Below are 26,383 nucleotides of genomic sequence, written 5' to 3'. Positions count from 1 at the left end.
TTTTCTGGCTGTATTTTCAGCAGAAATTGTCCTTTTAGGAGGTATGACAGCTCGTCACTGTGGCATCTTTACAATTTATTAACCTCTAAAAGGTTTATAGTATTACATTTAAGAGTGACGTTACTACTTTATCTGCTCCCTAAAAAAAGTGCACATACGTACCTTAAAGTAGAAAAAATGTTTTTTTTAAAATGCTAATTCATACTGACAGATGCTGACCAAGACGTCATATCTGTCTGTGCAGTGAGATTTTTGGAACATTTTTTTCAACATTGGTTTTTAGGTAACGCGATGTTGCCAGCATGGCAGATTTAATATTTACGTATTGAATTCATACAGGCTTAACTGTGAATAATTTATTAGGTCGATACCATCCATAATTTTTACAAAAACATTTGATTTTTGAATTGCGGCAGCATAAAATGAGTTTTGCTGCTCTCAGCATGTTGGCCTGATAAACACTTTTTTCTGTTGGTCCCATTCTCCATTTTGCATTGTTCTGTGTTTTTACGGTCCTGTCTATCAGAAACTGCATTTTGTTTTTTTAGAAGCCTTGCTGTCAAGACTTTATAAAGGATTTGAATGTTAATTTGTGTTTCTCAAACAATCTCATTTAGAGTCTTTTCTTTTTTTTCTCTCTATTTTTCAAAAGCATTTATGTAGGTCCATTAAAAACTAGAGACTGCCTGTGTGCTCATAAAACCGTCTGAGAATTGTATAAATGCTCTCACTGTATCCTAATATATTGGATTTAAATCCATCACCTTGAATACCGCATTTAGACTTAAGCAATTATGCACAGCACCCTAAACGATAACAATAAATAAGAGAGAAACAACATTATAGCTTTTGAAGAACTGCAAGTTATGATGCTCCAACCTAGTTAATATTCCTTCATCCATTGCATTCTCAATCACAGATCTTAAAAAATACATTTGGCATGCACAGACTGTTGGTAAAATTGTTCAGGGAATGACAGTTTTGTTTTTAAAGACATTACAAATTGTTCACAGCAGCAAATTAACTTAACGTAAGCATTCCAAATGGCCCTCATTCTTACACACGCTTTTTCTCAGGTTCTACCTTCTCTTACACTCCTTTTTCGTTTTTTTCGAGAAGCCGAGCGCTTCAACATAGTAAATCAGAAGGGGTTTGATAACTACTGTCTTGGGCAGCCACGTTGTTAAATGTCTCTTTTTTTTGAAGTCACAGGAGTTGTTTGTCAGGCATCAGGGGGAAAAATGCAAAGTGCACCAAATGGAGTTTGCTGCAGTGCTTGCGCTCGACCCAGCATCCTGCATCTGAAGCGCATGCCCTCTGGGTCACGTTTTAAACATGCCGAGGACGGAGGGGGCACAGATCTTCCTCAAGCCAGTTCCATTTGCATGAAGTTAAAATGGAACAGGCTGGCACCAGCTCCCTCCCAAAACCCATACGACACCAGAGGCATGTGAAACGCCACCGAAGAGATATGCAAATGTGCCATGGAGAGGGGCCTATAAACCTCAGATAGATTTCTACTTTAAACACTCACCAAGGGCTGTGCTGGTGTGTGCGTGTTGACAGTTTTACTACCTGCATTGTCTACTGAGAACCCTTGTTCTGTGTTTTTGGTCTTCAGGCACACATAATGATTTTAATGTCCGATCTTTATGTGAAGCGAGTATTATTTGTCTGAAGAGTTAGTTGATTTGCGACTGTGTGAAGATATATAGAGAGCCTTTGTTTTCTTCTTTTAAGTGCAAGTGCGTTTTAGTATGCCAGCTCAGAGGTTAACAAATGGTGAGACAGAATTTGTGCACCGGCCATTAACCGTAGACACTGGCATCTGAATTAATGATGGGTGACTTTGTACCCCAGCTCTGCTTTTCCTGTGTTTACTTCATGGGTAATTGGACCCTCTTCTCCCCCTTTATGGGTGAGGGTACGAACAGAACAAAACCTAACAAAACGGTGATTAACTGTGCTGTCTTTCATTTAGGGGCCTTTGGTGGCCTTCATAAAGCCACTTCTTTTATTTTTGGCCAGAAGTGAGGCCCAGACAGAAGTGCAGCCAGTTAACATCTGTTCAGAAGCTCTCTTGGGACCGCCGAAGAGAAGGTCAGACAATGACAAACGCTCTGTTAGCTTTTGTAAAAGAGCTGTTTTGGCAAATAATGTAAGGACGTATAAATATTTTTTTACAAACCAAAGCAAACTAAGCAGTAAGCAGACTTTAAATATACATTGATTTGTCAGAAGTGACCAGTTGTGTTCCTGTAACTCAACTAGGATGACGTTAGCAATGCCAAGGTCATGAGTTTGTTGAGAAGAGCATGGGCTGATAACAGTAGAGCTTTTTTCCTTAATCAAAATCAAATGCACATTATACATAATTTGTTGATATGAAGCTGATACTATCACTATGGTTCACTTTCAAAACTTTTGCCATCAGGTTTAAGAACTTATTTTATAAACGGCACCATTTTTACTATATATTTACATTTTTCACTATTTTTTTTTGTGAATCTATGCACTTTAGCATGATCAGAGTAGTCGGTACAAACCTAATGGTTGAGTTTGTTCCTGTAGTAAAAAGTCTTTTTGTGGGAATGTTTAAATTAATAAAAGTATATCATCTTTTGGTAATAATGGAATTACTTTATAATTGTCTTAAAAAAAACTGCAGTAAAAATGAATGGAACGGGAATGAGGTTATTTACAGTTCCCATCTTTATTCAAGTAAAGCTTGGTTATATATAGAAGATGGTCTGATGTTAGCCATTTGATCTGCCTTGGCGATATAGGAGTCTATCACTTTTAATTACCCTAATAAATAAAATGCATCTTTTATGTGTGGGGGACAGAATTAAACTCTTAATGACCCTTTTAAGCACCATAAATGAACCTAAACAGTAGATGTTCTCACCATTAACAGGACTATAATGGAGCCAAGCCAGGTTTCTCATCCCTTCTGATCCCTCATTTCAGGGTGGCCCATCACTGGCCTGACTAGCCTATATTCCATCTTCGTTTTAATAATGTCCCTCCTCCATTTTTACACCTACACTAGGTACAAGTTTGTCGTCATAGCCATAACCTTCCTCTCCCTAGCTCTAGTTGGCACTCTTGCCACATGCTTTCACTGTAAGATCCCTCTTTCATACCGCTGTGTTGTCTAAATCTCAATCTTCGTTGATTCACACATTTGCTTGTTCGCGTATATGCAATGTTTCACCAACATTTGATAATTTGAAAACGTTTTCACTGACTTAACCCCCCGCTTCTCTTCCATGCCATTCCTTAACATCCTCTCTATTATTCTTTTTTATGTCTGAGCAGATATGTTATTGTAAATGTCCTCCTCACGAGCCACACTTCAACCCGGTTTGGTGAATGCGGGTCGCTGTTTCTCATCAGTGGGATGAAGAGCATGAAGGGTCCTCAAACCCATCGGCAGAATGTGGCCTCTTCCTTTATTCTCTTTCTCTGCTCTTATATGCTACTTGCTCAAGGATCCACTTCAGTCCTATACAATGCTCCATTTAAACCAGACTGGCAATTATAGCTCTGACGTTCAGCTGCATAAACGGCGCTCACTGGCTGTAATTGCAGTTTTTGAAGTTATTGCGGCAACAAAGGCGTTGTTTGTGAAGACACCGGAACAAGGGTTATAAGCTGTAAAATTCTGTGATAAAATATATATATATAAAAAACAAAGGCAGGCAGTTACTAATGTGTTATGTTTTAATACTTTTCATACCCATGATAAATGTGCAGAAACAATTCAAGTTTACTCCTCAACCAACAGCGTTTCGTCAAACAGTGAGAGATGGAAAGCAAGAGCGTTTGGGGAAAAAAAAAAATCTTAAATCCTAAAATGATTTTATTTGGTGCCCCTAGTGGTGCTGAAATGACACACTTCACTGTTGAGATCGGTTTATGACCATGTGTAGCTTGTTTTTGCTTTTAATTTTTGGCAGCTGTTGTTGTTTGAATTAACATAATTATATATAGTTATATAGTTATCTTACAGATCAGTAGTTAAGCACAATTCCACAAACTACCGATGAATCGAGGTCTGTGGCGTGAACATGCCCTACGCTACTTTGACAGACAGCCAAAATTACTGATAAAGACACCGTATACAGAAATACTGCTCCCATTGGCTTTCTTTTTTTAAAGCGCAGATACAAACAGTGTGAGACTGGTCTTAACTGGGGCGCTGCACAGCCTAAAGCCAGATTCATTTTTGTTTTGTGTGTGCGTGCTTGCATGTTTGTCTAGGCGTACAGTGGGTACTGGGTCTCACTGTGGCCAGATGTCCCAACTTTATGTGAAGGGTGTGTGTCTGTGTGAGCTGGATCAATTATCACGTAATCAGCTTTAATCTCCTAGACAGCCTGTATGCACTCAGCCAATATGCCCTGCAATGCAAACATGTATTATATTTTATTACCCTCTAATATGCTATCAATTTATGACCTAATTTTTTTTCTAACGTTCATTATTTCTTATTCTTGCATTTCAATTAGCCATGGTAAAAAAGCACTTGCTGACACTTAAACAAGCCTTGCTGAACGAGTGAGAGGAACACAATCTACACGGCGCAGTCAAAGCTTACTAGCCTGTGCGATATGTCATGACGCACCTTTTATGAGCATACAGAATCTGCTTGATTTATGACAACTCACTTCCTGTCTGTGATGTCAATGTCTAATGCATAGCCTTACAATTCGCAGAGAAAATTGCTTGTAAAACAAAATCCTGAATTTTGTTTTAACAAGGCGTCTCAAAATCTGTATGTGCGTCATGTTTTATCTACACATCGCTCTGTGCTAACAAAAACATTGGGGTTAGAAATGAATGCTTCACAAATGTTTTTTCAAATTGCTTTCAAACAACCATTTCTTTTTAACCAGACCTTTCTAAAGAGCTATAAGCAAAGGCAGGTCAGCTTTTTTTCTGGAGACCTCAGTCTTTTTAATGCATTTTGAAACCTTCTGTAGCTATTGTTCAAACAACAACTTACAACGACCTCATGTTTACTTGACGGTTATAGCAGAACTTTGAACAAAAGACAGTGAAATTTTTTTTTTAACCAGCCACCTCTTGTGACATAAATTAACAATTCATCAATAAATTATATATGAGCTCAGATAAGCCACTGCAGTACTGAAATGCATACAAAGTAAAAAGAAAACAGGAGAAAAGCAGCCTCTGCACAGCCTTTTAGACTTAAGCGGCACCCAGCACTCCGAGGGTTAAAGCAGAACTGCAGTGAGCCCTACTGCAGTGTCTAAAGCATTTGGCTGATCGCAACAGTACATCAAGAGAGGAAAAAAAATCTAAATGGTTCTTCTTTTTTCTTTTCTTTCAAAAATCCTTTTATTGCATTTGTAACATTTGGCACAGTACAAATTCATGGTGCTTTTACAAGATAAACCTGCAAAGATCAACACTGACCTTTTACTGTTCTGTTTTTTAAAAGAAGGATTTCAGTATAAATGTGTTTTTTTTTTTTTTTTTTTTTTTTTTTTTTGTATTTTTCACTGCATTCTCTGTAGCGTTGTTTAGAAATCACACAGAATGCCCTTTTAAACAAGACTACCCTCATATTTTAAATTCAGTACAGCATCTTAAAACAACTCATCTTTTAAATAGGAGTTATAAGTTAAAAAATAGTTTCAATTTATTTTTTTTTTATATAATCTGATTTTCTATTACCAGCCCATGGTAGTTTGTTTTTCCATATATATTTATTTATAAGCATGTACAACAAGAATCAGTCTTTTAAGAATTGCACACTGTACAAAAAAAGTAGTTCCTGTCTTTTTTTCTCTTCTTTTGTGCATTCTATTGCATGTTTTTATGCTCAGGTGAGGGTGGGCCTACAGGGGGAGAGAGGGTCGTTTTGACTGAGGTTCTGATTTGTTGTGGGCCAGACTATATCTGCGTCTCTTGTACTTTCTCCTTGGTGTGAGTTTTTATAACAAGGGCCTCAGGAGTAGCTGTGATAGCACTGGGCAAGGTTCGAGGCAAAGAATTTCCAATGCTGTTGCTTTCTGTCCATTTGGCACCATGACCCGGTGGCTTGTAAGTGTTGTATTTGGGCTTCATGGTGCTGTAGTTGATCTTATGCGGGCTGTAGTCCACCTTGTGAGGACTGTAATCCATTTTGGACTTGTGAGGGCTGAAGTCACAACTGACATATTCTGCTTTGAGGGGGCTGTACTCTGCCTTAAAAGCACTGTAGTCAGGTTTGAAAAGGCTGCCGTCTGTCTTGAAGGGGCTGTAATCGGATTTGAGCTTGGGCATACTATAGTCCGTTTTGGATTTTGGAACACCGTACTCTGGTTTGAATGGGCTAAAGTCTGGTTTAGGAGTATGAGATTTGTAGTCAGGTTTGTGAGTACTATATCCATGTTTGTAGGGGCTCTGCTCAGCTTTTTTGTGTATGTGGTAATCCGGCAAAGACTTGTGTGAGTAGTCCATCAGTTTGTGAGAGCTGTATTCCAAAGTAGGTTGGTACATGTAGTCTGTTTTAGGTTTGTAGGTGTTGTAGTCTGATTTAGGTTTGTGGATGCCAAAATCGTCCTTGGATTTATGGGTACTGTATTCTAGTTTTGGTTTGTAGCCGTAGTCAGATTTGTGGGTGTTGTATTCCAGTTTGTAAATACTGTTATGATCCCTTATCTCTGGTAGAGTCAGTGCCCCCTCCCCTGCTATATTGGCAGCAGATGCCGGTGGTGGCAGTTCTTCCTCTACCGGAATAATCTCCACAGTTCTGGCTGCAGCCACTGTGCTCCTCTGCTGATGCCGCTTCCGTAGTTTATAAAATACAATTAGCATGATTGCTGCTAGCAAGGTTACTGCCACAAAACAACCAATAATGATCTTTGTTGTCTTCATCACCTCATCCAGACTAGTACTGGCTGGGTTGGGCGGCTTTCCCGTCGTTGCTTTTGAGCCAGGTACAACAGATGGGCGACTTGGTGGAGTATCAGTGCTCTGAAGCAGTACTGTCGGCGTAGAGATGAAAACTGGCTGAAAGACTGATGGCGAGGCCGTGGTAGTGGTGCTGGCACCTGCTGTAGTCGTGGTGGTTTTGGGCTTGGGCATTTCAGATCTGGGGCTCAGCACCTCCACTGTGACTGTGGTGAAGTAACTGAGGTTGGATGTGTTGAGCTCAGCTGCACTTACATTTAGATAGGCAGAAGCGTTGGAATTTCCAGCCGCGTTGGACACCATGCAGGTATACATGCCCGTGTCACCTGCTAGCACGTTTGAAAAGTTCAAAGTCCCATCATTCAGCACTGTTATCCGTGGGTGGCTTGATGCGTGCGTTAGAACCGTCCCGTTCGGTAAGAGCCATCGCACCGCAGACATGGCTGCTGTACGACATCGCAGTTCTGCCACACGTTCAGCAGAAATATTCAGGTCTCTTGGGGCATCTGCGATAAAAGGGGCGGAGCATTGCATTGCCCCGGTGTCACCCCGGTCCAGCTCAACCAACTGACGGCCTCTCATGTGTGCAGGGGAGTGACAGCGCCCACAGCATGTCGAGTTGGTGGGTATGTACTCGCGTAGCCAGCGTGCTAGCCAGAGTGAGTCACAGCCGCAGTTCCAGGGGTTGTGGTGGAGGTGAAGTTCCACCAGAAATTTCAGTGGTGTAAAGAGGGCATGGGGCAGTGAGCTTAGATTGTTGTGAGCCAAATTCAGCTCCACTAAAGAAGCCAGGTCATCAAATGCATTTCGCTCAATTAGCCCTATTTGAGAGTTCATGATCCATAATTTTTTGAGTGAAGATAGTCCTCTGAATGAACCTGGTTTAATCTCAGGAAAGAGGTTCTCTGAGATTTCCAGCTCCTCCAGCCCAATCAGAGGTGTCAGGTTCGGCATCTCCCCTCGAATGTTGCACATCCCCAGGTTGAGGTACTTGAGGTTGACTAGACCTTCAAAGGCCCCATCTGAGATGTACTCCAGTTTCCTCAGTTCACCCAGATCCAATCTCATTAGGGATGGCACTCGGTTAAATGCATACGAAGGGATGCTTTCAATGGGGTTATTTCTCAGCCACAACTCTCGCAGCTTGGACAGATATTCAAATGCCCCACTTGGCACCACTGTCAAGCGGTTATCAAACAGCTCCAGTGTATTGAGATTGGTCAGTCCACTGAAGGCACCTACTTCAATCTGTCTAATGGCATTGCGGCCCAGCTGCAGTACCTCCAGGTGATGGAGGTTGCGGAACGAGTCGGCCTGCACAGCCTCAATGGTGTTCTCCATCAGGTTTAGGTGCCGGGTGTTGCTGGGTATACCTGGTGGCACGCGAGTGAGCCCACGCCTGGTGCACACCACCTTGCTGAGCTGGTTGTTGCAGGAGCAATCAGTCGGGCAGCCCTGGGGCCCTGCCGCGGCCGCCACCTCCACGCACACTTGAACCATGAGGAACAGGACACAGAGCAGGGCGGCTTTCCTGGCTCGACGCACAGCTACCCGCCCCAGGAGACTCATGATGTGGCACATTCATAATTCAGCATCGTCTGGGGGGGGGGTTGTGGGGTGATGATGGTGGTTGGGGAGAGGGGGTAGTAAGCGGGGTGGGGGGTGGGAGGAGGGGTTCACCTCTGACTAATGAAGCCCTACCCTGGGTTAAACAACACTCTAGATTGTTTTTCCATTTACTGAACTGGAGGCTAAACGTTTAGTGACAAGTACTTGAATAAAAAGGGAGAAGTGAAAAGCCAAGGAATAATGAATCAAATCAAACGAGGGAATATATTTTATGTATAAAAAAGGGTTGGAAAGGCTCAACACCTACCTCAAAGGTTTTACACGTCCAATTTTTGCAATCACAAAATAGATTTTTTTTTTTCCCTCAAATTCCTATATTCCCAGGGTAAGCAACTCCTCTTTTTTTCATTTGTCAGAAAACGAGATGAATGCCAAAATGGCCCCTAATAAATCCACAGAGGAGCATCCGAGGAGACGTGTAGCAGCTCTGCAGGGCCTCAGAGCTTTAGGCAAAAGTACCAATCCTGTTTGGCTCCTATAGAAGCGCTCGCTCTCACACTATCCACAGATGCTTGTCCTTGGATACCTCCGCTTGATGCTGCTACTAAATGCCCGTGTCTCCATAGAGGACCGCTCACACATGCTAAACCACAGTAGGGGGAGGAAAAAAAGGGAGGGGTAGTTAGAGGGGGGAAAGAGAGAGGAATAAGAATGAGAAATCCAGTCTTTTCAAAATGTTCTTCTATGCTTTTGTTTAAAGAATAATAAAAGTGCCCCTTCGGTGTTTCCACTCACTTTACTTTGTCCGTCTCCTTCCCTTTCAGTACGTTTTGTCCGCTCGATTTGACAGCACCTTGTCCAGCTGAAAAGACTGTGACACTGCGGTCATTAGCGCATTTCTTTTCTTAAGTAGCTCCGCGTTCCATCTCTGTGCACTCGCGCTTGCACGCGGCAAGGGTTGCAGGGTTCTTTCTACGTGTGTCTCAATAATCCAGCAATTTTTCTATAAGAAGTTGACGACGAGAGTCCAGGGAAGGTGTAAAAGGGGGTACCAGTGCAGAGGCAGCTCCGTAAGAAGGCTCGTTCACTGTAGAGAGATCGCTCTCTCTCTGCCTTGTTCTCCTTCCCTCTCTCCTGCTTTCGAGCGCGCTCTCTCTCTCTCTCCCTGGAATGAGAGAAAAAAGAGAGAGCGTTTCTCCCCCCTCTCTGTGACGTTGTGTCGATCAGAGAAGTATCCGTATAGCGCTGCAGTGCCCTGAGCTCAGTGCAGAGTTGGAGCTCTCAGCTTTGTCAGCGGCACAGCTGTCCAGCTCAAGCCGGTGGATGAGCGCTGAGGCTAGGGAAAAGTGGCTCCCCATGGCAACATCTTCCCTCGCTCCTTCCTTTCTGTCCTTTTTTATTTTTAAGTTCTCTGGCCCCGGGTTAGTCCACCTTCCCGCCTCTGTTCACGATGTTTTTTTGCTGTGTTCTGTGGTGCAGTAGCAGGCACACGGGACGCAGGCTTACATGCCTGCTCTTCTTTTTGTCCTTCAATGAAAACGTGAATGTACTGCTGACGCATCACACTCCAAGCAGTGCATTGGTTTGATGCATTGGTTTTAGTACGTTAGCTCATCCGTGTCCGCCCCCTCCTCTCTCTCTCTCTCTCGCTCTCTCTCGCTCTCTCTCACACACACACACACTTGTGCTCTCTCACACTTTTTCTTTCGCTCACCCTCCTCTCTCCGTCTTTTCCCCTCTCTCTCTTCAAGGTTCTGGTATTTTGTAGATCTGTTTAGAGTTGTCTGCAGTCTGTACCCTGGTTGATTCTGTTTCTCAGATAAGCACCGTCCGATTGATGAATAATTTTACTTTGTCCTCCACATTCCCAGCTGGGACCCCCCTCCCCTTAAGTTAATTTGATGAGGTGGAGTGATTTGTGTGGTCTGACCCAACACTTGGTCAGTCAGACTTCAGTGTTGACTGAACTGAGTGCGTGCCGATACTGTTTGACCGGAGTGCTTAGTCCACGGGGAATCATGGGAGGGGTACTGGACAGCTCAGCGTGTGTGCTGCCAAAGGCTATTGCTCTCTTCAGATAGATTAAGCCTCCTCTGGATGCGGTAGAGGGAGTCTCTGTACTGTGCAAAGCTGGGCCTGTGGTGTGAGGACACTTTCTCACTTTCTCTCTCTCTCTGTCTTTTATCCTTCCTTCCAAGATTAAAATATCTCCCCTGTCATGCAGTGGGAGCTAAGATGGTCCCTGCTCGAAGAGAATAGGGCTCACCATTTTAAACCATTTCCTCTACAAACAGAGTTGCTAAGCAGTGCTCTTTTAAAGCATGGCACTGTAATCACTCTCTCAAACCTTGGGCATGTTGGCTTTCGCCCAGTGTTAGCCAGCAGGCGAAAGGTACTTTAAAGAGGTGCTTGCATCTCACGCTTGTAATAGCAGATGTCATAGAATTGAACAGCAGTGCTAAACAGCACAGCACCCTGGGCAACCGATGGCTGGCATTTTGACACGCCACTGTGTATGTGTGACAGTGTGAGTGTGATTGTGAATGTCTTTGTGAATGACACCCATAGCTTGTGGTAGCGAAGTAGGACACATTTAGGGATTTGTGACCCGGTTGCATAAAGCGTCAAGTGTCTGGAGACATTATTTAAATGCATATATACATGTGACCCATGGGCTAACCCTCCAGAGAATTATGACCTATGTGTGCTCGAGTGTGTAATATATTTTTATTTATATATATATATATATTTTTTTTTTTGTCCATGGACTACAAACCTCGGAATGTTTGACTGCGGGTGGCCATTGGCAGGCCTCCACCATCATTTGGGCCATTCCACTCTCTCGCTGTGACGCTGACCCAGAACACCATGCTTGTAGTGGGGACACCCAACCCCCACCCCTTCAAACCCCAGGCCTTCTGGAATGATATTATGCTGGCGGAGAGGGCCCAGCTTGCCAGCTCAACCCGCCTCAGGCTGAAGGACGCAGGGAGAGGTCTGCTCTGTATCGGCACCAGCGACCCAGTTTGGCGGGTTGGGTCTTGTCAGTAAGTGGGCAAGCAAGGGCAGGATGGCCGCCTCAGGGTTTGCCAGTCTATCTGGGATATAGGGTCTGCTGCATGTAGGTCAGCCTGCTTCCCTCGTCCAATTCACTGGAGAGGACCAATACCATCCCAGCAATATTTGCGCTTACTGTACAGTAGTCTTTTAGAGCACATGTACAGAAGTTGGGAAAAGGTGGCAAACTTTTTACATATCATTTATTAATAATGTGGCTTTCCGCTACATTTAACCCATGATTTAAAAATAAAAAAGCTGCACAGAAAAGTATGACCTGATTTCATTGGTTGATTTCCATAAATCAAGCAGTGCCCTAGAGACACACTTGAATGTAACATAATATATATATGCAGTTTAAGCACCCAGTAATATTGCACCTAATTGGATGGATGGATGGATAGATGGGTAGATATTTTCATTATTTCTCTCATGCTCTAACTCAAGCTGGTGGAAACGCTGTTATTTCTGTTAACATTTTTGACCTTGAGTGAGGATGGATGACCAGGCACTTACTTTCAATTCCATTTCAATTTCAAGGAATTAATTCTAAAAGAGATTACAGCCACCACAGTAACCTGAGCTCTCTGTCTGATATCATTCACATCATATTGTCCAGCTGTGAACAGCTGTTAGAAAACATATGCAACACAATTTAGAGGTTTATGTATCATTTCACTGTGTTATCTCATCTATCCCTACGTTTTATCCTCTCTCATCATCATTTCATATCTGTTCTTTCATATCAGTTTTCTGCTCCAAGCCTCTATTTCCTTTCCACAATCCCCCCACTCTATTTTAACTGTCTGTAATATAATATTTGAGGGCCAGTGGATGGTTAATGATATTTGTCTTGGTTGTTTTTCCCTGTGATGGATTGGCTGAGCTCAAGACAATCCACTCCGAAGGGATGGAGAGAGTGTCATCCCTTCTGCCTCCTGCTCCAGCACTCTTGTAATGGCTATTGTTTGCAAACTAATGACCTTCATTAAACCTCTCTCTGTCTATTAGAATGTTCCAGCCCAGATTAAAAGCTTACGCAGTTATTTTAAAGGGATAGTTTGCAAAAAAGCGAAAGCCTAGTCATTTACTCACCCTTTTGTTGTTCCAAACCTATGCGACTTTATTTCGAAGAGTACAAAAGGATAAATTTAAAGGACTGTGCTGATTGTGAAATCGCAAGGTTGACTGAAGCATTCAAACTTCAAAAACAGAGGCAATAGCTCCACAAAAAATGATCGGTATGATCCATATTGTGCGCTACATATCTTCTGTGTGAAAAACAAACCATTTTGCATTTTGCGCGTAAATTTGTCAATTTAATTTTTATATATGTTATATATATGTATATGTTTTTTGGGGGTTATTTTGTTTTTATTGTTTTATGAATCTTTGATCCTCTTCTCAAGTTCTGCTCACTGACCTAATCCAGCAGCAGCGATGTCTTAAAAGCAGCAAGCACGCATTGGCCAGGCATCCTGTTTGTAATGAATATTCATCACTTTTCCCCTAGCAATTTTCTTGGGAAATTTCATCTGTCACTAATAACAACGTTGTTCCAGCACGCACTGTGAGCGATCACTTTCATTGTTTGAGTTTCAGAATAGCGTCTTGTTTAGCTCCATACTTATCTTTACTGACAGCTGACGCACTTCTCTGGGTATGTGGAAGGTGCCACATGTCAAAATGACTGACTCACTTCTTTTAATGAGATATATGGAGCCGAGTTCAATTTTTTTGTTCTCTGGTGGTTCTTGAGGCCTGATATAGAGTATTCATTAGCAGAGTAGGATGAGAACCCTGAGTCCTTATTTAACTGCATATTAAATGGCCCTTTTTAACATAATGTACACACAGAAATGGAGCATTCACTCAAGGGTAAAACGATGTCATTATTGAGTGCCAAACTGTTTTCCCTCAACCCCCACCCCCAAAAAAACAATGTGGCGTAGATAAAGAACATTTAAGGGCACTTGCACACTACACTGAACGATTGATGGATGGGAAATGTGCTTTGAAGCCTGGACTGGAAATTAAGCAGGAATACAGCAAATTGAATTTTCTGAAAGCGCAATTGGACCCAGCTCATTGGGTCCTATTGCACTCAATTTTTTACAAAAAATAAATTTTTTTTTTCTTTTTTTTTTTTTCTCCCTACTCCCTTCTGTACTCATTTCAATGGGTTTGCAGTAGCAAACTGTGGTGTGTGGGCACACTTAGGTGGCTGTGCTTTTCATTTTTGAAGTTGTAACCAACTTAGAGGGAGCATATGCTACAGAAGCATAACAGCCCTGTAAATGTGTGATTAAAGTAATTATGTTGAATTGCACCATCGTTTGATAGTACAAATGGTATGACAAAGTTCAAACTGAGCCTTTTCAGGAATATGTTAAAAGATCATTTAAAATAAATCTTGAACGGGGCAGGGCTTAGCATTCTTAGAACACTCAGTGCTCATTTCCATTGAACTGTCATGCCACGCAGCATCTGTAAAAGCATCTTTCTGAGTCTGTGTGGGACTATGTGAATAAATGGCTGTGTTTTACTGAAGGGCTTTAAACCTCTGACTAAACAGCTAGAGGATGAAGCAAGGGCTTCTTGGTGCCCCTGCAATCTCACAATCAGGCAATCCCATCCATCTCCTCTCAATTTGAATCCCATCGTGCAAATAAATCCCACCCAGTCAGACTTCAGCTCTAGAAACACCAATTTTGCTGCAAAATTACTTTGATATTTCCCCCCCTCCTGGCTTACCAGAAAAGATGTCTAAAATTATTGTATTTTATACATGTTTGCATATGTTCACTTATGTTTGTTTTATTAATTTATATTTATATATTGTTACATTTGTTAATCAGTTATTCTTTAATTGCACTAAATATTTACTTAGTGTTTTTTAATCTGCTACAAAAAAAAGTGGTAAGCAGTGCAATGCCTTTACTGGTTATGCATGAAATTTCATAATTTTTAAACCCATTCTAACAACCTCATCTGTGCTAGCCAGCTAGATAGCGTTACCTTGGTGACAAGTTTAAATGAGCAGAATTCACAACACTGTTCAATACAAAAAACATTCAGCCAGGAAACCAAATGTTTGCAAGGAAAACCGAATCGAGTTGCAGACATTCCTGACTTAATTGGGCATAAGACAAATTTGCAGATTTATTGGTTATAGAAGTTTATTGCTTTTGCATTTAATTGCCTTTAAGTCACTGGCATCTGATCAAATCCCTGTGTGCTGATCTTACCTTTTATGCCAAATGTCCAATATTATCCTCACCTTATGCATAATACCTACAGATTATGCTTATATTTCACTCTCGTTCCTCATATTCCTAAAATTGCTCATACGAGGTCACCTAAAGGCCATCTTGGAGGCATCAGATATCACCCATGACTGCTGCTAAAAACTCAGAGGCTCTGAGGAACGAGATTTTGGTGTAATATTTCACGGGGACTTTATATTGGGGTACATAATGGAGCCTAATATATTCCAATGGCACCATTAAGCTGTAGAGTTACAGGAAGATTGAGGTCTGTTAGATTTAAACGAACAATATGCCCACAGCCTTTTCTAGACGCGAAGGGGAGAGAGAAAGGTGCACAGGCCTACAGGCAGAGGTAATAAGAGTCTGGTAATCTAATGCATAGAAAATTATATCCGCTCAGAAATGGCAAATCAAGGTGAGTTGGGAAATATGGATACTCTATAGAAAGACTCACTCTGTCATGCTAGCTTTGTGCTTATATCCTGCAGACAAAGTTTCCTTCACACTTACTGGCGCCCCTCATACAAGTATTTGAATTTCTGATGTCTGTCTGCCTAGAATGTAAAGTGTACTTTTTTTTTTTTTCCCCCGGAGTGCCACTTTTTCTGTCACTCAAGGGTGTCTAATTTTGTGCGTACCACTGTAGAAATATGGTAATGTTCGTTGTAGCTCATGTCTATGAATGCAGTTTAGAACACACCACTGCTAAAGTGGGGGGCCGGTGGATTGTGAGGAAGGCTAAAGGGGTCCTGGGGAATATGATGGAACGCTCTAGAATAAATCCCCTTAAACTGTGGGTTGTGACCTTTCTTAAATGTGTTTTGTGTTGCCGTGCAGTATGGGATTTCCCTGAGGTGACTGCCTGCTGTATGCAGGGAACACATTCAAAGCCCAGCTCAATAAAACAGCGGCCACTCTTCGCTCTGGCTAGAGTTGAGCCGTGTTCTCAAAACCTTCCAACAATGAGGACGCAGAGAGTGAGCGATTGACGACATGGTGCGAAGGGAAAAAAATAGTGGGGGGTTAAATACGACTGATGCCCCTTCTGTTTTTCATTTGAAGCACTGCTAATGCAAGCAGATTTGTTTAGAGACCTTATTCTCAAAATCCCTTTTTCATAAATACATGCCTGTGTACTCGTTTTAATTTAAAATTTTTTTGAAAATCCATGCGTGGGTTGATCTTTGCTAACCAGTGGGAGAGAATTAATTTTTCGAAATTAATAACGTGGAGAAAAAAAATCTTATCGGAGTTGTCTGTGACTACAGATGGAGTTTTGACTTTACAAATATGACGGGGGAAAGGCCAAGCATGATTGTATAGTGTCATCCCCAAATCCTTTTTGTGGATTGTCCAATTCAAAAAACGGAATGCTACAGAATTTGTCATTTTTGTGTTTCTCTAAACATTTCTGATTAGATGAATTTTATCTTAGGTGTGATCAGTCTGTCAATTAAATAAAATTAAATAAAATATATATATATATATATATATATATATATATATATATATATATATATATATATATATATTCAGATCAGTGTCCTTCATGCACCAGCCCTGAGTTTTTTTTTCTAGATCATATAGGAACATAGGCTTCACTCATCTTGACAGAGTAACACAGTTTTAAATATTATGTAGCGTGTATGAGCTCACACTCACACAACATCGTTTGTCTAAAGAGATTCCTACCACAGGAAATACCTGCAGAGTTTAATGTCATCTCTAGTCTCAATTTTCTGTAAAATAAAGTGAGTTAAGATGTGATAACTATATTTAGAAAGTCCCCTTAATCATAGAATATTGATATTTTTTTAATATATATAATTCTTTTTAAATATAGAACAAGCACAAGGGTAAAAAGTAATAACTTCTATTGTTACTATTATTATTATTACATTTTTATTTAGCTTTAGCACACCTCTTCCTGCTTGTCTTGCATTTTCTCTATCTCCGTTTTCCCCAGATAAATTTCGCAGTGCCGTATGCAGGTCAGCCCAACTTGTATCTTTCTCTCTGGTGAAAGCCTTGTCTTCAGGCACTGTGTGTTCACTCTCTTCTTCAACCATCCTCTAAAAAACAGACGGAACATCAGACAGGAAAAGAGAACACTAAAATGTGGGAAGCAATGAAGGGGGGGTGTAAGTGAGGGAGTAAAAGAGTAAACTCCACTCATCCCCAGAGCTGCTGACGACAGGGTCTACGTCACTTTGTATCTCTCTCACTTGCACACACACACACTTATTCTCTTTCGTACATTGCACAAGCGTAGCTCCATGCCCCCCAGCTGAAAGGTTTATATAAGACCCTTTTTGGATCTGAGAGGGAATAGCATGAAAGTAGAGCATATTTCCTCAGTATCTTACCAGCGGCAGGTACAAAGATGCAGATAATTCCACAGTGAGCAATTATGAGGTATCGATTTAACAGTTTTTCAATATGCTGCGAGTACAGGTAACGTTTGCACCTATTTTTGTGAAAATACTATGAGCTGTAAGCCATTTGTAAGTTAGCCACATCTCATATTTTAGATGAAAAAAATAGCCTTAGACAAACTGGAAAAAATAAGAAAAACAACACCCACGTTTTACCTGTCAAGCCTGTCTGAGAGCTAAATGGTTATGATAGTCATCAGGCAGCCTTCTTTTATTGTAAGTTTTGAATAATATGTCTTTATGTAGTTGTCAGAAACCAGGAAGACATGTAATTATCGGTTTCTTGCATGTCTAAAAGCATCTTCAGATGCTATCTAGTAGTTTGAGATCATGTAGACTCGTCTTTTGTTAATTGAAGAGTTTCGAATTTTACATTTATATATTTTTGCAAGGACCACATACCCAGAGGTAAATGCTGGATCAATGCATTGCAAGTGCGTGATCTTGTTCTACATACTTGGAAGTTCATTCTTTAAAAGAAATTCAAGGGCGGCTTGCTGACGTTGGATGTCTTTTTATAAATGAACATTGAAAAATACTTTCATCATGAACAATAAAAAAAACATGAAATTAATTTATGTACAAGTTTGACTTCAGTTGGACTGAAATATTAATTAGCTTTTTAAAAATGCAAGCGCTTTAGTCACACTAAAATCATACCAGTCCTGTTTTTTTTTAAATCTGGATGTTGTTATATCTGTTTCTTCCAGCTTTTTTATACTGTAAATGGAGTTTGTTATATGTGATGCTTAAAATGTTCCTTCAAATATACAAATACACCTTGTCATGTTAAGTTGCAGTCATATTAACAAAGTGGCGCAAACCAAAAAAGTCTTTGTTTTTAGTTCCCTAATGATGTATGAAGCACTGCTCGCAAAGTAACTTTCTAACTAAGCAGCTGTCTGTTGGAGAACGCAGCAAATTCTCACAAACAACTGAACCACTGATTCAACCATTGAACCATTGTGAAATCTGCATACATCTTTCACAGTCTAGTGAAATTCCCATTTGTGTGCGTTTCTATTCAAATAACACCCATGGAAACACTCTAAACAACTGTAGATATGACAGTAATTTAAGTCATAACAGGGGTCCGTCCTTCATACCTTGCTTGATCGGAGATGATTTGAAAGATGCCAGATCTTCTAATCCTGATAACTGCTCGCTGGTTAATTTGGTTCTTCAAACGAATTGGAGTATTAGATTAAAATATCTGGATCAAGTTGTCTGAAATTTGACGTTTTTTTGTCAGGTGTTTAAATAAGGAAACGAAAGTGCATATGGTACTAAATTAAGTGCACTGTTTTTTAGATTTACATGATTCCCAATTATTTATTTAATGAAAACCCTGCTACCGTACAATTCACATAGTTATTAACTTAGCTATCTATCTCTCTGTCTCTCTATCTATCTCTCTCTCTATATATATATATGTGTGTGTGTATGTGTGTTATGCTTTGTGGTTGGTCAGGAAAGCAGCTGTGTGTATGAAGTGAACAACAAAAGGTTGTTCACGTCTTCAGCACACATCAGTGACCCGTGATTGCATAAACCTTAATAACGTTGGCGCAATGTTACATAACAGCAACCACTCAGCGCTTCTTCTGCTTACCAATAAGCACACAACTCTCAAAGCTGCTGGCATAAATGCTGACGGGGCCTTCACTTCATGGCTGATTTTTCACCAGCACATCTCGTGCTTCAGATGTCTGCTCAGACCTAAGTTTGCAGCAGACTCCTCACTCGACCCCTGCCCACTCGTTTTCCCTCTCATCTTCAATCTGATTCGCACTTTCCCTTCCCGTGCGGCCCATGCACGTTTCTTAGAAGTGTAATTCTGACTCGATCACAGTTAAGCCCTGTTTTCTACTGGATAAGGGAACGTATGGCTGTGTAAACGACTCTTCCGTTCCTTCAGCTCCTTTAGGCACTATCTCTGTATTGGATCTCTGCCTCTCTCCTCTCTCCTGCCCTTCTTTGACTTTATCTGCTTCTCTTTCCCTGATTTTAGAGTCAGAATGTGTCTATGTTCAGGCAGACTGCCTCTTTCTGGCTGATTAGCAGCATCTGTGCGTCCCACAGTCCTAAGGGGGCCAAAAAGAGAGGGGATTTAAGAGGAAAAAAAAGTCAACCGTTTCTCCTTCATCGCTCTTTCTGTTACCTCTTTCTCATTATGAAGCTGTTTGGGTGCACAGCCTTGGGTTTGACATGAAGTCAATCGGATAGACCGTATCAAGCAGAGTTTCAAGACTCTGCCGTTCTTTTTTTTTTTTTTCTTTCTACTTTGACAATTGCCACAAAGTCGCAAGGACAACTTGTCAATGTCATTTATTTTATTTAGCATTTCTAACTGTATTCTAATGTCCCCTCAGTATTAAGTAAGGTCTCTGGTGTACAATTGCCATGTTTAGTGTAACTTACATTGTTTTGATCCTAAAGATGATGTGGCATTTCCCTATTTCTGATTCAAACAAAGACATCAGGTGAACATAAACATCACCCAGGCTAAGAGACGGCCACACTGCAATTGCATTTGTACCCTTATACACAAGATGAGACTGCGAAACTGTTGGTTGTCTTTCACCATCTCTTAACTCCAGACACCATTCAGAGCTCTGTAGAACCTTTGAATTGAATAGACTGACATTTGAAATGTTACACAACATCTCTCAAGAGCTTTTTGTCCTTTAGAAGTCAATACCGATTGAATAGTAACGACCAGCCTGTGCTGGGTTTTTTAGATTGTTACTTTGAATGTAAAACTCATTTATTACGAGATTTTCTTTTCTCAAATGCTGTGGTTCTTACGCCATCTTCTCATTTTGACACTATACTTGTTCTTGAAAAAATGCAAAAAATGAGTTGTTGTAAAAATGGGGAGCAAATTCCCTGAATATATCACAGGGCCAAAGGCCATTCCGAGACAAATGGAAATTCACTGGCATATTCCAGCTCATTAATTTGGTCAATTGCTTTGTACAAGATATATGGGCTTCAGTGTCAGACCCTTTACTCTTGGGAAGATGGTTTCATGTAGCTTCATTTTTTTCTTCCTCTTTTTTTAAATTTTATTTGTGTCCTCTGTGTCACTTTCGTAGAAAATGGATGTGAAATAGCAGTAACACGAAACCGACTCAAACGTCCATCATTCATATTTAATGTTTGAACGTGCACAAACCTTCTGACTTTTTTCGCATTTTATTTCATTTTAAATTTAGTGAACTCTTTTGAGATTATACATTATTCTGTGTCGTGTTTGTCACTGTGGCAGATCTTTTCAGCGAATCACGCCATGCCTCAGGGGTTCGATTCCAACTTAACGAAAGACACTGAAAAATGACATGCGATTCTCAACCCCAGCCCTCCTCCACCTATTTCTTGTTTTTCTGTTGTTCTGTCCCATTCTCTTTCGGCTGTCAGAACAGGACGGCCAGAAATGGCCTTTTGAGTGACACTGGTTGGCACATAATTCTGAGTGTTGGTGGGAAAGGGGGCTCTAGATAAATGGTGATGCGCTTCCCATGATTGCCTGCCGCTTCCCGTCACCCCTCCCTCTGACACACTCGGGAAAAGCCAAATAACAGCTGTGCTCAATGAGAAATGTCAGCCTGACGTTAAGGATACATTCTTTTTGTTTTTACACTTCGTTCCTTTTTAGTGTTTGTTTTTGCTGATTTTATAGCCTGCATTACCACCGCGAATAGGCATGCTTGCAAACAATCCACCTCATAGCACTTCTCGACTTTCTAATGCACAGCTACATGGGAAATAAAGGGTAAAACTTTGTATGTCTTCTGACTTTTACAACATGCCACTCATCGCTCTTTCTGAGAACCTGAAGGCCACGAGAGCTGCCATTGTCTGTCTTTTTTACGTAACTGGACTACCTTGACTCAGGAATGGGCTTTAAATGTCTTTCATCATGATCTATCTGTGCATGCGTGTCTCTCTGATGGATGCGCGTGTTGACGTGACGCGAATGCGTTACTTTTGGGAATATTGTGTCTTAATGCGGTTTCAAATCATTTCCCTCCCTAAATGCGTTCAGTGTTGCATGACAGATTTTGGATGACTCCCCAAAACTGTTATTCTGCTAGCCTGCCTCATAAATGATCATATATAGACACAACGTGACAGCAGAATCTCCTTTTTTTATCACCTATTCTAACATTCAGTAGTTTTAAGGGTAGTTTAAGATTTTCAGTATTTTTGAAATTGGCGTCTTACAATCATGACTTTTGTTAGGTCAAAAATAAAGTAAAAACAATATTGCATTAGAATTCTGTAATCTTAATGTAATTTATTCTGCAAATATGATTTTAGCCTTCAGTGTAATGTAATTCAAATATGCTGATTTGGTGCTCCAATTTTTTTTTTTTTTTTTTTTTTTTTTTTTACATGTGTCCTTGCTGAAAGTATACAAAATAAAATAGAAACATATAATTAAAATATATAATTGAATTAAAAAAAACTCTTATATAGTCTCTTAAATTATTTGTTTTGTTTTTTTTTTTTTTTAGATCCACAAAAGAACTGTTCAGTTTCCTTTTAAGATTCCTTAAAGACCATCTGTTTCTTGCCAGTTTATAATTTTGTAAAAACAGAAAAGTTCTTCAGGTGTTAAAGGTTCTTTATGGAACAGTTTAGACTAAAATGGTTGTTCTATGATATCGTAAAGCACCTTTATTTCTAAGAGTGTGGTTGAAAACCTCAGTGAATACACGTCTACATATTCCTGATCCATCATCTCTGGAATGGAAATAATGTCTGATATTAGCAATATTACAGATGTTGCTCAATACACATTGATCAGGGCACAAGGGCAGCCGTGAAAAAGATGGATTGCAGTTATTGCCACCATTGATTTTAACAGCCAGGCTGTTAAAGTCCATTCAGAAGCTCACTCAATCGTTCCGGCTTCCGTTGGCATCCCTTCATCCAATCAGATATCTCCATTCGCTCTCTGAGACTTCCCATGTTCTCATTCATTATCCTGAAGTGGTCAGACGAAAATTCATTTAAATATTTATCCCCTGCCCCCAGTTAAAGTTATCTTTCACACCACGGGTCAGTGTTTCGCTTTTATCACCTCAGCTTGAGCCGTAGCCATAGATGCGAATATCATTCACACAAGTCACGTGACTTCTCGCCAGCCAATGTGATTTGTTACCGAGCTCCTGACGTGAAGAGAGCAACGCACGTACCCCTGTGAAGAGAGATCAGGGGTATTGATTTCTCCACCCTCCCCTGCCGATCTTTGTTATGTGCCGTGTGGAGATTGACCAGCTTAAGAGAGGATATGAAGGAAACACTTTTATTATGATGTGTGACCTCATGCGTCTCTCGGCTGGACATTAGGGATTTCAGGCTCATCTCGAGAGCTCTTCTGAATTTCTTGAAGAGAACTTGAATAGACGCTGTAGTCTAAAGCCAATTTCGACCCCCAGAGGAACCGCACCCGGTTCTGAAGGAGCTTCAGATGTTCTAGCAGTTATCTTTGTGTTGAAACCGCATGGCAAAACTTGTCGTAGGGTTCCTTTCAGGATTGATTGCTCCATAAAGCCATGTAGGTCATTTAGAGGGGACCACCACAGCTCCACGAGTCCCATCGACTAAATATTGACCTGTTCCCACAGAGGCCACGGGAGGCATTAGAATCAAGGCTTCATATGCCTTTAAATGCACACGTGCAAACACACACTGGTGGGATTTGTGTGCACATGCAGGCATATAAATGCTCTTTTGAGAACAAGTACCGCCACTCACACAATTTCAGACTTGCTTTATTCGCTAAGTGTTTGCATGTGTGTGTGGTAGAGGATTTGTGTGTGTGTGAGTAGTATTAAAGCTGCTTAATGCAAACTGTTCAAAATGCAGCCGCACCGACAGACTTTTAAATGGACACCATTTGGGAGATACTTTAACACCACCGCCAACATCTGCACTCAAAACCGGTGCGATTTCCATATCTTTCACCAGTGTTGCGAGTGATTCGCTACTTGTTTTCACCCCTCAGGAGGATGTTTTGTGTTAAAAAGCATTAAGTAATACAGATAATGAAGCTTTTTGCTTCGTTCTGCTTTTTTCCCTGCAGTAAATTGCATGCCAAACGAAAAAAAAACAGCCACTCATGCCTCACCTCCTACTTTCATCTCATCTTCCAGGTCATTTAGGCCTGACTTAGTGATGTGGAATATTTCATTACTTTTATTGACTTCCTGATTTTGTTTCTTGACTTTGTTTGCTTAAGTAAACATAGTGTACCTCATGTTTATTTTTGTTTTTTATTTTTTTTATTTTTTTGTTGTTAAAAAACATGGTTTTTTTCAGAGATGTTTATTTTTTAAAGCTTTTTTTAATTTATTTTTTTTTAGCTTTTCAACACTTACTACTTTTTGTTTTCTATTTTGTTGGGGGTTTTTTTTCTTTAAACTGATACCTATTTACTTTTAGCTTTATTCCAATTAACAATTTGTTTTTAGTTAACAACCAGTGTCATTGATTACATAAATATGAAAAACAAAAAACTTTTCTTTTTTTCCACTGATACAGCGTCAGTACTGTAACTTCAGTAATTTAAAGGCAGATTTCTTAATGTCATACAAATTATGATTCTCATTATGAAATTGAGTGCAGTTTATTTTACCCAGTTTACACAAACACTTTCATTCACTCAGTTTAAACTGACCCTTGACCCTTTTATTAACTCCCTTGATTTCTTCCTCTGCATGCGAGTTGTATTCTTGCAGCTGTCTCACTTCATTGACTGTCCTGCTAAAACACTCCTGCTTTTATTTAGTGCAGCGCTGGACCTTTTGGGTCAGCACTAAACCCGAGAATGGTAGACACTCACACATCCACTCACACACACACACAATGCATTTCAACACTACCTCTTGAACTTCAGCCCTCTAAAAGTTACGTGACTGAGAGTTTGAACCTATAGCAATAATCAAATGTTTTCTGCCAGCTTTCTGCCAGTCTGATGGGCGGAAGTGCCTATAGGGCGCTCTTACTGATGTATTAATTCTGCTTTTTTTTTTCCAGAGAGGTTTCACATCGCTCTCTCTTCTTTTGCTTTCAATCAATGGACTCTCAAACGTTGGCCTTAGATTGAGCCATTGATTTAAGCCATGTTTAAAGAAGAATGTTCTTCTTGTTTAATCTTTGCCGTTGTAGTTTTACTCTGACCACTGTTTATGAGAGTGCTTTCTTTTGATTAAAAGGCCCATTAACTGTATATTTTGAATCCCAAATAGATCCTCTACCATTAGTGTTTCGATCCATCATTTATTTGGTAGGGGCTGATCCATTTTATGGATTCACCCTGAAACCTCTGGGGCTTTCACTGTTGTACCAGAGGTTTTAGTCTTAGTTAACCAATATCTGTGTGTGTGTGTGTGTGTGTGTGCCTTTTTTTACGGTATGTGTTTCAGTAAACATTACAGAACAAAAACAAATCATATGGAACAAAAGTAATTCAGAAGACTTTTATTCAAACCTCGTCAGTTAATCTGGACAAATAAGTGGGAATGATTGGTAATAAAATTCTTCCAATAAATTGGTTAAATGTACTGAAAAACTCATTGGGGATTATAAACATTAAAATGTTGTAATGTATTATTGAGACATTTGCATTAATATGCATTTTGAAAATGTGCAGTGTTCCTTAACCATAACAGTTACTTTTATTATTAATTTAGAATATATGTTTGTTAAAATATAGGTTATTTTTAAGATTTGTGGTAGGGCTAGAGATTAATTGGTCATTTGGTTTAGGTTTGCGTTGCTCTATAATTAGTTTTATTTAAAAAAAACAAAAACAAAGTCTGTTACGTTCTTATTTTGCTAATTAGTAAATATGCAGATCCAGGTGCTATCAGACAAAGTATTTCGGAGCATCTAAAGCACTTTATATTACAAACTGTACCATGGGGGCCATCTGGTGTATCTGCTTCCTGTTCTGGCTGACTGTCCTTCCTGTTATGCATTTACCTCACAGATGGCACCACATGGTGCCATAATTTGACGTGGTTGCTATGGTTACACAAGGTTAAGTGCCACCTCTGAACTGCAGCGCACCTCACTTAGTATTGCGTATTTGACAAATACTTTCATTGTCTCTCGTGTGAGGTGCAGTTGTCGCGGCAGTGGCTGGTAAAAAGCATCGCGTTAAAGCTGCATCGAAACATCTACATTTGCTTTTTACTGTGTTTGTGATCTGTAATTATAAGTCACTCACCCAAGCACGCACAGATCTGTCTTTTATAATGTCAGTCCTCACACAGTGGACCCTCACAGCAGAGCCGTCAACAAACATAATAACAGCATTAACATAACACGCAGCTGGAGCTTCAGAAGATCCCATCACGATGAGGCAATTTCTCCTCTGAACGGGAAAGCTGTCACTGCAAACACACTGGTCACTAGTGTTGTGCTCTGCATTCGGCTGTTTCTGCAACTACAGGCACTTTTATGCCCTAGATTTTGACTTTTTTTTTTTTTTTTTTTTTTTTTCTTTTTTGCAATATGAAGGTCACAGATGAACGGTTTTGAAACTTTCATGCTTATATAATATCATTGCTACTGTTAAAATCCATTTTAGTGTCCCATTAACAGACTAAATAGCAAGTAATAATCATGCAACCGCTTTAACACTACTCATTTATGTAAAAATGTTCTTTCAGGTTGAATAGAGGATCCGTAACACACAGCAAGACAAAGGAATTTGTATTTTAAAAAAGAAATAAATGAACAATTAATCCTCTACACACCTGACGGCAGTCGATTTAAAAAAAAAAAAAAAAAAAAAAAAAAAAAAAAAAAAAATCGAAATGTTTATTAATGACATTAAACATCAGAAACAGTAACAAACATTTAGTTTTTGCATAGTGTGCAAAATTATTTTTTTATATTAACTGACATTTCTGTCAGAGTTTGTTTAGCGATGTAATGCAATGAACAACTAGATTAAAGTCATAATTTTTAAAAAGAAAGAAAAAATGCCTAAGAATCATCCATTAGTGTTCAGATCTATTAATATATTTTACTCACGTTTGTCTCTCTCTGAACTAAATCTTATTGATTCTCGGCTCGACTGTCGAAAATGTCCGTCCTGATTGCAGC

At 40.2% G+C, this 26,383-nt stretch overlaps 2 protein-coding genes across 2 annotated transcripts in view; one reads left to right on the top strand and one right to left on the bottom strand.

Moving 5' to 3' along the window:
• The window catches only part of snd1 (staphylococcal nuclease and tudor domain containing 1), a 141,254-nt gene that overhangs the window by 64,021 nt on the left and 50,850 nt on the right, over positions 1–26,383 (top strand). The gene's annotated exons all lie outside the window — the stretch shown is intronic.
• On the bottom strand, positions 5,342–10,079 carry lrrc4.1 (leucine rich repeat containing 4.1). Its single transcript, XM_043238017.1, has 2 exons — positions 9,292–10,079; positions 5,342–9,139 (listed from the first exon to the last, which is right to left on the bottom strand). Exon 2 carries the CDS (start codon positions 8,506–8,508, stop codon positions 5,926–5,928), a length of 2,583 nt encoding a protein of 860 aa, XP_043093952.1. The 5' UTR covers positions 8,509–9,139; positions 9,292–10,079; the 3' UTR covers positions 5,342–5,925.

Source organism: Puntigrus tetrazona, chromosome 4 (assembly GCF_018831695.1).
Source record: "Puntigrus tetrazona isolate hp1 chromosome 4, ASM1883169v1, whole genome shotgun sequence".
Lineage (NCBI taxonomy): Eukaryota > Metazoa > Chordata > Actinopteri > Cypriniformes > Cyprinidae > Puntigrus > Puntigrus tetrazona.
The sequence above is the reverse complement of the archived record's forward strand: the minus strand, read 5'-3'. Positions and strand labels throughout refer to the sequence as shown.